The sequence below is a fragment of the Narcine bancroftii genome, chromosome 1 (assembly GCF_036971445.1).
Source record: "Narcine bancroftii isolate sNarBan1 chromosome 1, sNarBan1.hap1, whole genome shotgun sequence".
Classification (NCBI taxonomy): Eukaryota; Metazoa; Chordata; class Chondrichthyes; order Torpediniformes; family Narcinidae; genus Narcine; species Narcine bancroftii.
The window spans coordinates 86,142,624-86,155,025 of record NC_091469.1 but is presented as its reverse complement, the minus strand read 5'-3'; the positions used below and the strand labels follow the sequence as shown (position 1 = coordinate 86,155,025).

General features: G+C 41.3%; 1 protein-coding gene across 1 annotated transcript in view; it reads left to right on the top strand.

Annotated features, from left to right (window-relative positions):
• The window catches only part of LOC138760903 (uncharacterized), a 47,998-nt gene extending 36,074 nt beyond the window's left edge, over positions 1-11,924 (top strand). Inside the window, exon 3 of the mRNA XM_069932221.1 lies at positions 11,410-11,924. Coding sequence (XP_069788322.1) covers positions 11,410-11,431 — 22 coding nt within the window. The 3' untranslated portion in view covers positions 11,432-11,924. The remainder of the gene's footprint in view (positions 1-11,409) is intronic.
• Positions 11,925-12,402: the final 478 nt, after the last annotated feature.

Below are 12,402 nucleotides of genomic sequence, written 5' to 3'. Positions count from 1 at the left end.
CTTTAGATTCTGGATTAGTTCCTGAGGATTGGAGGGTGGCCAACGTAACCCCACTCTTTAAGAAGGGAGGGAGAGAGAAATTGGGAAACTACAGCCTAACATTGGTAGTAGGGAAAAATACTAGAATCAGTTATTAAAAGTGAGATTGCAGCACATTTGGAAAGTTGTGGTATCATCGGACGGAGTCAGCATGGTTTTGTGAAGAGAAAATCATGTCTGATGAATCTATTAGAATTTTTTGAGGATGTAACCAGTAGAGTGGATAGGGGGGAATCAATTATCCACATTATATTGCATCTGCCACTTCTTGGACTACTTGCCTAACTTTTCCAAGCCACCCTGCTCCTTCTTTGAATCCTCTACACAGCTAATCTCGCTACACAACTTCATGTCATCTACAAATTTCGAGGTGCTGCTTTCTATTCCACCATCTAAGTCGTTGATATGTATTGTAAATAACTGTGGCCCCAGCACAGAGCCCTGCGGTACCCCACTAGTCTCCGGCTGCCATTCTGAAAAGAACCCATTTATTCCTACTCTTTGCTTCCTGTCCATCAATCAATTATCATCCACCTTAATACCATACCTCCTATACTGTGGTCTTTTAAGTTTGTACACTAGTCTCCTGTGCGGAACCTTATCAAATGCTTTACTAAAGTCCAAATATCCCACATCCACTGATTCCCCCCTATCCACTCTACTGGTTACATCCTCAAAAAATTCTAGTAGATTCATCAGGCATGATTTTCCCTTCACAAAACCATGCTGACTCCGTCCGATGATACCACAACTTTCCAAATGTGCTGCAATCTCACTTTTAATAACTGATTCTAGTATTTTTCCCTACTACCAATGTCAGGCTGTAGTTTCCCAATTTCTTTCTCCCTCCCTTCTTAAAGAGTGGGGTTACGTTGGCCACCCTCCAATCCTCAGGAACTAATCCAGAATCTGAAGAGCTTTCAAAAATTATCACTAATGTGTCCACTATTTCCTGGGCTACTTCCTTAAACACTCTTGGATGCAATCTATCCAGCCCTGGGGATTTATCCATTTCTAATCCCTTCAATTTAACTAACCCAACCTCTCGATTTACAATTATTTCCTTCATATTAGATCCACGATCCCTTACAATTTCCTGAAGATTAGTTATGTCTTCCTTAGTGAAGACAGATCTAAAGTAGTTGATCAATAGGTCTGCCATGTCCTTATTCCCAATGATTAATTCACCTGTTTCTGCCTGCAACAGACCCACATTTGTCTTAACTAACCTATTTCTCTTTATGTATCTGTAAAAGCTTTTACAGACATTTTTTTTATGTTCCCTGCCAGCTTTCGCTCATAATCTCTTTTGCCTTTCCTAATTAATCCTTTTGTCCTCCTCTGTAGAACTCTGTATTTCTCCCAATCATCAGGAATTTTTTTGGCTAATTTATATGCTGCCTCTTTGGATTTGATACACTCCCTGATTTCCCTTGTTGGCCACGGATATGCTACCCTCCTTGATTTATTCTTTTTACAAACTGGGATGTACATTTGTTGTAATTGCTCCAAGCTATCTTTAAGTGATTGCCATTGCAATTCCACCGTTTTTCCTTCAAGTACCATTTGCCAATTTATTTTAGCCAATTCTTGTCTCATACCATCAAAGTTACCACTCTTTAAGTTCAGAACCTTTGTATCTGAAAATGATGAGGAGCTAAGTACCACCAAACTCAGGAGATTCTTGAAATGGAAAGTGCACCATACCTCAAGAGAAAAGAAACAGGCCTCTGAAGTCCAACAAAACACCCATGATCTGAAGAAGAGATAGTGGGTGGAAACACTTCAGGATAGCCAGCACAGATAACCATTCTATGCAGAGGTTCTGCACTGCTGTCACCACAGCCTTTGCCCCAAATATCCGAGGGCTGAGGTGAGCCTATCAAGGATAGGAAGATAGTCAGCATCTGCAGAAGGAACAACTCAAAGAAGGACTCACCTGTAATTCTATCATGGACAAGGAAGAACTTGATTCCATCCCTTAGCAGACCATGAACTCTAGCCTCCACCAATAAAGACTGACAAGAAATGCCATTAACAAATCAGTAATTGTACCTTTATTATCCCATATATTTACAAATGGATATTAATTTTATCTTAGATTATTGTTTCTGTAAGATTCTTGATCTTGGTAATTAAATCAATTGACCAGTGGTTACCTGATTAATTGTTCACCCTTCTTTTGAACAAATATTTAACAGTTCTATGGAACAACCACTATGCTGAAGGAGAAAGGGAAAAATGAAGGGAGATCTCTACAATTTTCTATCCTTCCTTTGCCCAGCAACTTAAAAATATCCAATTTGGATCAGTAACCCATTAAGTTAATTTTAATTACTATCAGCCTTTCAAGTGTTTCCTCCCTATCTTTATCACTTCTTATCTCAGATATATTCACCACTGCTTTGTGAAAATCTTGTTTCACACTAATCACTGAGGAACTGTTTGGAAATAAGCATCAGTAGGGAAGTCATGGCTGGATATTCTGCCTCACTAGAGACTCACCAGGCTTCTGACTTCACGCTGGCCTCCAAACATTGAAAAGGATTATCGCATCCAACTACATTTTAAATCGTGGCGTTTTGAGCAATTACCTAATAGCTGCTGACGTCCATCTCCGGAGCATTCCGATCTTTGACTCTTGACCTTGACTGTGCTTACTCCAGTACATCAATTTCCAGCATGAAAACACCAGACAGGTATTTGGAAGCGGTTACCATAAAATTAGCCAGTGCTGAGGAATTATGGCGCAGATGTTACTGCAGTCAAGCCACCTAATTTCTCTACATAGGTCAAGTGACTATGCCCCAGCAGTCGGGAGGTTCAGCCATCTTAGTTCCCTCATAACACCAAACTTTGGATTGACTTTCATGTTCTTTTCAATTCATTTTATTTTTGCTCTCCACATCAGTTTGCAGCCTTTTTTTCTAAATGTGCTGGTTTGTTGGGCATGCTCCAATTGCTTGTTCAAACTAACCTTTATAGTATGAATTGAGACAGTGTGCGTCAACAGGATATTTGACTCCAGGTCACAAAAACTAGACTCCCACCCACACACATTTAATTGTAGGGGGTCACTGGCTTGCCATTTACAGTGGGATTCCTGTCTGATTTCCCCATTCTTGTGCAAGGAATCAAAGGAAAGTGTGTAGCATCTATCATAATGTGTTGCCTTTTGTATAATTCCATCAGTTGTTGCATTATTCAGTCAGAACTATGGTAAGATGCACCATTTTTTTTTTTGGCTTGGCTTCGTGGATGAAGATTTATGGAGGGGGTAAATGTCCACGTCAGCTGCAGGCTCGTTTGTGGCTGACAAGTCCGATGTGGAACAGGCAGACACGGTTGCAACGGTTGCAGGGGAAAATTGGTTGGTTAATCAATTAATAAATGTATTAATCAGTTATTAACTCAGGTTACACTGGACAATGAAAAATTTGCTTCCTGAACACTTCTAGGTGTTTGTTTATGAATTTTGAGCTGCTGATTGCAAAAATCACCTTAAAATTTTCCTATCACTTACTTTTTTATTTATATAAACCTATTTGTGTGATTTCCTGGCATAATTTAAGTCTACCAGTATATTGTCCACAAAGCAAGTTGCTTTGGTCAGTCCAAGCATGCCTGAGCCGCTCAGTGCAGGTGCTATGCAAATGTTGTCATAAGTCTGAGCATGCTATAAAAGCAGCTCGTGTATACATTACATTGATATAGATTGAACACATGTTGATGCACATCTTCTTCAGGCAATAGCACAAGGATTGGACTTTAACAATAGCATTTATTGTCTTGGTGATCTTGTTGCAGTCAATGACGAACATGGTGAAAGGTTTCACGAGGTCATTGCAACCATGGAAAAGCGGTATCAGGGCAACTGGAATCCATCAATGCTGGCCGACGATTGTTGAACACTGACACGAAAGGCATCAGATGCTGAGTACATATGAAACTTGGGGGCAAAACATTTTTAGGTCAGCTCAACAAATACAATGTGTCAGCATCATTATGCGATTAAACATGCTAAATTCAATAGAAGTTAATTTAATGTTTATCCAACTACCTACGTGATAGAGCAAATCTAAAATTATTTTTGTGTTCAGCTTGAAGTTGTCAATCATAATCCCCAATGTTTTATCAGGAAACAAACCTTTTTTTAAATATTGTTGTCCTACGACAATAATAATATAACGAAAATATGTTGTCCTCAATATCTCAGAAATCAGATTTTCCGTGTTTTCACTTTCCATTGGGCTCCAGCAATTCAAGAGACTTGTCATTTTTTACATACCTGATGAGGTTGAGAATTACTCCAGAGAAATCCTGGCTTCATCTCATTAGTGTCTCATTAAGTAGGAATGGAGCAATGTCAATGCCACAAACTTCTCCTGTCCAATGTTTTCATATTGGTCCTATAAGATCTTTCGGAAGTTTGATTTTGATGTGTCTGCACAGAGCTGTTTCAATCTGATTTTTTTTCAAAATAGGAGCTGAATACCTGTCTGGACACTTTAATGGCTCATTTACTAACAGTCTGCTTGACTTAATCAAAAACAGACTTTTACATCCTTGCTGACAAGTAGGCACAGTAACAATGTGGACATAATTCCAAATATAAACACCAAATTCCTGCTTCTAATGAAAGGCTGACCACACATTATGGAGATAGAGTATGGAGCAGGGGTATAGAGTAACAATGCAAACTTACAGTTCAGTAATCAGGTCCAATAAATGTTAGCAGCTGAGGACTGAGCATTGCCTGTGACATGAAGAATGTTTGCACTGCACGGGATGAGAGGGTGTCTGCGGCTAGACTACATTAAGAACAGTTTGTGCAATCCAGCTTCCAGACAGCTTCAGCTCTCTGGAGTAATTTAGCAGGAATGGTAATTACAAACCCCCTTTTGTTTTGGTCTGACTGACTGTCTGTGGACTTCGGCACATGTTCCGTGCCAGACGCCTGTTACTGCCTGTCAGCCTGAAGCAGCTTGGAGTGTGCTTGGAACAGCCAAGAGGCTTGCAGATATTTGAGTTCCATTTCTCTCTTGTCTGTGACACACATACACACACTGAGTGAGTTTGATTTCTCTATTTTTTGTGCAATTTCCTGTTGATGTTGCTGCATGCTTTCATTTATTGTATTATAAAGTAAGTTCTACAAATAATTCCACCAAATTTATCACAAAATCTGATGGATTATATCCAATCCTTGCCCTGGCCAGGTGGGAGAAGCTACTGATGCACAATCAATTCAGAAACACCAATTTGGTTAAGATTAACATTTACAAACTTTTGCAGATCTTTGAAGAATCTAATTGAATTCACTTCAGCTATATTTGACTATTACTCCCTACTTAACACAGCATAGAGTTTGACTATTAAACATCTTGACATTTTACACATTTCCTGCTGCTTCTAAATGAATGCATATAGGGTGGTGTGGTTGGCATAGCAGTTAGCACAGTGTCTTTACTTCAGGATCGGGACCAGTCTGGGTTTAGAATCCTGCACTGACTGTAAGGAGCTTGTACATTCTCACTGTGTCTGCGTGGGTTTTCGCCGGGGGCTGCGATTTCCTCCCATCATTCAAATTGTAGTGGCAGAAGTGTAGATTAATGGGGTGTAAATTGGGCAGAACAGAATAGTGGGCCAGAATGGCCTGTTACCATGCTGTATGTATGTCTAAATTTAAAATTTTAATTAGAAACATGCACAACTAAACGATATTAAGGACATATCAAAGGCTTTCAGAAATTACTTAACCTTTGTAGAAATTCTGAACCAATTAATATTGCTGGAAACAATGCGAATGAACTTAGTATCACACATAAATCTTTTATTCATCTTTTGTCTCAATTATCATTCTCAGTTTATCCGCCAATCTTTTCTTCCTACTTCTTTTACTAACACAACGCCTTCTACTATGATTATACCAATTCATTTTTTTCAGATTTGGTTTGAATAATGTTTTATGGGAGCAAACCAGATGCATTTACTGTCATTCAGTAACCCTGCACCTCAATGACCTCCAATTTGAACTTCATGACAAATCTTGACCACCAAGATGAGCAAATGTATCTGAGTATAAATGTAGGGGAATGTAACTTTACAGAAAGAATTTTGGAATGGTGTAGGAAATACAGGGTTGTAGTGTTCTCAACTTCCCTTACACGTTCTTACTGTAAGAGGACTCGATGGGGCTGAATTTGTCAGGTGTATCCAAGAAGGATTCCTGACACAGAATGTGGACCGGCCAACAAGAGGAGAGGTCATACTGGATCTAGATCTAGGGAATGAACCTGGTCAGGTGGCGGACCTCTCGGTGGGAGAGCATTTTGATGAGAGTGACTTCAACTCCCTAAGTTTTAGCATAGCTATAGAAAACGATAAAAGCAGACAAAATGGGAAAGTGCTTAATTGGGGAAGGGATATTTATGATAGGATGAGGCAGGAACTAGCAAGAGTAAATTGGAAACATATGTTTAAGGGTGAGAGCACAAAATTAATGTGGAGGAAGTTTATGGAACACCTGTGCTGGGTTCAGGATAGGTTTGTCCAAGTTGGACAAGGAAATGATGGTGGGAAAAGGGATCCATGGTTGACAAAATGGGTAAGGAAGCTAGTTAAGAGGTAGAAGGAAACATACATTAGATATAGGAAGTGGGAAACAGGAAGGGCTCATGAGAAGTATATGGTAGCCAGGAAGGAGCTTAAGAAAGGACTTAGGAGAGCTTGAAGGGGGCATGAGAAGGCCGTGGCCTGTAGAATTAAGGAGAACCCCAAGGCGTTCTATGCATATGTGAAGAAATGAAATAAGAATGAAAGTGGGGCCACTAAAGGATAAAAGTCCTTGATTAGGGTGAGGTCGGAATAGAACATGCTTGTGTGCTGGACAATGTGAAGATTAAGAAAGAGGGAGTGTTGGATCTTTTAAAAATATCAAGATGGATAAGTTCCCGGGGCCAGACACGATATACCCCAGGTTGCTGTGGGAAATGAGAGAAGAGATAGCTGGGACAGTAGCTATGATCTTTGAGTCCTCTTTGGTGGTAGGGGAGATGCTGGAGGATTGAAAAATGGCAAATGCCATCCCCTTGTTTAAAAAAGGTAATATGGAGAATCCTGGGAATTATAGACCAGTGAGTCTAACATCAGTGGTATGCAAACTATGGGAGAGGATTCTTAAGGGTAGAATCTATGAGCATTTGGAAAAGTACAGTCCACTCAAGGATAGTCAGCGTGTGTTTGTAAAGGGAAGGTCGTACCTCATGATGCTAATTGACTTTTTTGAGGAGATAACAAAAGAAATTAATGAGGGTAAAGCAGTAGATGTGGTCTACATTGATTTTAGTAAGGTATTTAAAAAGATCCCCCATGAGAAACTTGTTCAGAAAGTCATGAGGCATGGGATCCATGGAACCTTGGCTGTGTGGATTTTTTTTTAATGGTTTGCAGGTAGAAAGCAAAGAATACTAGTGGAAGGAAGGTATTCTTCGTGGATGTCAATGACTAGTGGAGTACCACAAAGATCTGTTCTGAGACCCCTGCTCTTTGTGATTTTCTATAATGACCTGGATGAAGAGGCGGAAGGATGGGTCAGAAAATTTGTGGATGATGCAAAGATTGGAGGATGGAGCTGAAGGTTGTCAAAGGTTACAAGAGGATTTAGACAGGATCCAAAGTTGGGTAGAAAAGTGGCAGATGGATTTCAATCCAGATAAATGTGAGGTGATGCACTTTGGAAGGACAAACCAGAAGGCTGAGTACAGAGTTGAAGGTTGGTTACTTAAGAGTGTGGATGAACAGAGGGACCTTGGGGTCCAAATCCATGCATCCCTCAAGGTCGCTGCACAGGTTGATAGGATAGTTAAAAAGGCCTATGGGATGCTGGGCTTCATTAATAGGGAGAATGAGTTCAAGAGTAGGGAGTTCATGTAGTGACTCTACAAATCTCTGGTGAGACCACACTTAGAGTATTGTGTTCAGTTCTGGTCACCTCATTACAGGAAGGATGTGGAAGCTATGGAGAGGGTGCAGAGGAGATTTACCAGGATGTAAAAAGTAAATCACAAAAATCTGCAGAAAAAAGATTTACCAGACTGTTACCTGGATTGGAAAATATGTCTTATGAAGCAAGGTTAGCAGAACTGGGACTTTTTGCTTTGGAGCGTAAAAGGATGAGAAGAGACTTGAGATAGGGTGAACAGCCAGCGCCTGTTTCCTGGGGCAGGAATAGCAAACACCAGAGGATATGTGTACAAAGTGAAGGGAGGGAAGTTTAGGGGTAAGTTTTTTTTTTACATAGAGAGTTGTGGGTGCCTGGAATGCCTTGCCAAGGATGGTGGTGGAGGCTGAAACATTAGGGGCACTTAAGAGAATCTTAGACAGGCACATATTAGTACTTTTTTAAAGGAATATATGGTTTGGCACAACAAGGGTGAACATTAGGGGCACTTAAGAGAATCTTAGACAGGCACACATTAGTACTTTTTTAAAGGAATATATGGTTTGGCACAACAAGGGCGGAGGGCCTGTACTGTGCTATGTTCTATGTTCTAAACTTAAGATTCAAAATGAAGCAGAATTGATAGCTGTGGCCAATAGCTCCTGTTTATCTTCTGAGGTTGATGCAGGTTCCTCACATTGTTACTCAGTAACTCCACCATCAGCACTTCCTAGCTATCTCCATTGAAACTCTAACTCATGCTGACAAAGCAAACTTTTCTCACTGACATTCATCCAGCTTTAACACTGATGATTACTGATCTCCCTTCTCAGCACCTTGTATCACTGATCACTTATCTGCTGGTAATCCAGAACTTTTAAGCTATCACTTGGGGATTCTATCCTAGGAATTGTACTCTTCAGGTTATTCCAACTCCCTCAGCCTTACTCCTCCATCCTGTATCACAAGTTGTGCCTCTGTTGATGTTAATCCAGTTCTTTTCACTATCACTTTGCCCAGCATCTTGTATCACTATGTCCCTAGCACCCAATGTCATGAACATAGATATTGTGCTTCACACCCACAGACACGCACAAACACAGAAACAGATTCACTCTCACACACACACACACACACACACACACACACACACACACACACACACACACACACACACACACACACACACACACACACACACACACACACACACAGACAAACAAAATCGCTATGTCCAGCTTTCGAGGCCACTTAGAGCAATTTGTATTTTAAACTTGCAAGCAGTACTGGTGTCGATAATCATGATGTTTGGAATGAACTTTCGAGGGAGACTTAACAATTTCCTTGTTGCTGTAGTCAAGTCTTCAGTAGTTTTGTTTGACCTTCTCACTTTACCCCTTTGTCTTTCAAGTCCAGCTGAAGGGATCAGAAAGTACAGTGTGCAAATAAAGAACTGTGACAGCCCCCCAAAGTCATGGCAGCTGTTGCTCGAGTACATTTCAGATTGTAGCAGCCTGCAAACAGCTGAAAGTGAGGCATACCCCAGCGCTGAGTGGATGGATCTGTGGTTAACTCTCTCATTTTGAGCCTGTGAGAGAAGATTGTAGAAGTTGAATTTGCAAATAAATCAGAAATTATTTTTTTAGCAGTTAGTTGATTCAATTATTCAGCAATTCCTGGAAGGGAAGGAATTGCCGACGCTGATGTAAGGGTACGCAAGAAGTCCCCATCTCAGTTTTTGTCACCCTTCAACTCTGCACTGACTAGTTGCTAGAACTCAGAGAGGTTGTGGTGAATAATGGAGTAAATATGATGTGGCCAAAGCAATATGGTGAGCATGGGTTGCTATGAGTTTGAGAGAGAGAGAAAAACTCTGTGTGTGTGTGTGTGTGTGTGTGTGTGTGTGTGTGTGTGTGTGTGTGTGTGTTTCCTCTTTTTTTTCCCTTGTCCTCACCTACCACCCCATCGGTTCTGTGTCCAACATATCTTCCTCCGCCATTTCTGCCACCTATGTGATGCCACCTCTAGACACATATTCCCCTCACCTCCACTCTCCACCTTCCGCAGGGATCGTTCCCTCTGTGACTCCCTTGTCCACTCCTCCCTCCCCACTAATTGTCCCCTTGGTCCCTACCCCTATGACCGAAGGAGATGGTCTATTTGTGCCACATCTCCTCTCTCATCACCATTCAGGACCCTAAATAATCCTTCCAATTGAACCAACATCTCACTGCAACAGGTGCTTCCATTGTTGTCTCTTCTACGTTGGACAGACGAGGTGCAGACTGGGAGGTTGCTTATTTGAGCTCTTCAGCTCTGCCCACCACAATAGTGTGAATTTCCCATTGCCACCCATTTCAATTCCCCATCTCATTCCCTTGCCGACATGTCTGTCCATGGTCTCATGCACTGCCAGACTGAGACCACTCACAAATTCCAGGAACAACACCTCATCTTTCTTCTGGGCACCCTCCAACCAGATGGCATTAACGTTGACCTCCAGTTTCTGTTAAACCCTAGCCTCTTCTTCTTCACCCCCAACCAACCCCCCCCCCCCACCCCATCTCAGTCCCTCTAGTTCTATGTATTTTTATCCCGATACTTCAAGACGGGTATAATCCGCCTTTAATATGCCTCACCTATCTGTATAAACATGATAAAGTCAGATTTGGGGGTCATTTCAGACCCGTCTTTTATCCGCCAAGTGAGGTAGTATCAGAGGTGAAAAGGGGCAAGTATAAAAGGGTCCAAATGGGAAAGAAATGTGATGTCATGATGACATCTTATGTGTGTGATGTAAATGCAGGAAATTTAAATTTAACCAACAGTTACGAAGTCGCTAATGCTTAGGTTATATTCAGATCTCAACATGTCTGGCAATTGGGGAGTTAATGAGGTCTGGGAACTCTTTACCCTCAGAGCACAGGAGGACAGTTAAGGGGAACATGAAAGATGGCCCGATGTTCAAAAGGCTGGCTACACAACTTAGCGATCACAGGTTTGCTCAGGCAAGGTGCAGATAATAGCCAAGTTGAAGAGCCTGCAGAAAAAATTTCATCAGGTCATGGATCATAATGGCAGGAGAGGCAGAGGGTGTCTGGACTGGCCATATTTTGACCTGTGCCATTCCATCTGGGAGACAAGCCACTCTGCAATCCAGTTGCTCTGCTGAGCAACATGGAGGATCCAGTTTCCCCCGAGACCATTCCTACTGCATCTTCCTCCTCCAGCGGCAGTGTTGATGCTGGAGACACTAGCTGCTTGGAGACGGATGCTACCATTATAAACGATCAAGCTGCACCTCTTGATCAGACAGGTAAAACATTATTTTTTGTTTGTGATTACCATCATTCTCATGTGTTGTTGTGAGTGTGTTTGCCCATAAGGACCCATCTCGCTAATATCGATTGTGTTGTTTTGTTCTCTAGGATGCCAGGCGCTACCGAATAAAAACAGTAATTAACTAAAGCATAGGTGGTTACAATGGAAATAAAGGATCTGCTACTGACAATGGACCATGATGATGAGGAGAGGGATTGCCTTTGTTTGGAAAGGCAGAGGGACCATGAGGAGTGGATGGAGAGATGTGCAGGAGGCAGAGAGAGCGACGTGGGAACCCAATCGACAAGAGTGCACAAATCAGATGAATGGGTTTGGTACCATGCTCCAAGACATTCAGCATGACATGGAGAATCAGGCCTCACTTCTGCAAGACCTGATTGCACTCATGGCTGCTCCTGTACCACAGTGCCCTGCTCCCTCTCCACAGCACCAAACTCCTGCGGGCCAGTACCACAGCGACAGTATTATTCTTCACCACCACATGACAATAACAGCCTCGTCCAGACGGGTGAAGCATATGAGTCATTTAGTCCACCTTCTTCCTCCAGGTGCTGGAATGATTTAACAGTTGTCCACACTGTGTTGTGCCTTACTACTTTTGAACATGGTAATAGATGTCTTCTTAATTTGCACAATTGTAAAAAGTCATTTGCAGTTGTATCTACACTATTTATTGTTATTGTTATTTACACGTTTTCTGTGCACTACATATTTTTGACATGTGCCATAAACATTTTCTAAAAGATGTTAATTGATGGTGTTACGAGCCCAGAGGACGCCAAAACCCAGCAGCAATAGATATTCACCAAGATAAATTGTTACTTAAACAAAAGTTGCTTTAAATTATCTTTAAACATGGAAACAGAATCACACTTTAACTTATCACTTTAACTTAACTAACCTAACTTAACCCCTTTCTAATCCTAAGCGCAATTGTATGTAATGTGTATGTAAGTTCAGAAAAGTTATTTGATTCACAGTCCAATCTCACTTCTCATTTCTCCACGTTCACTGGTTGCAGGCAATTCTTATACTGTGCACAGAATTTAATATTTATAAAGTTCACCAAGCTTTGGTGT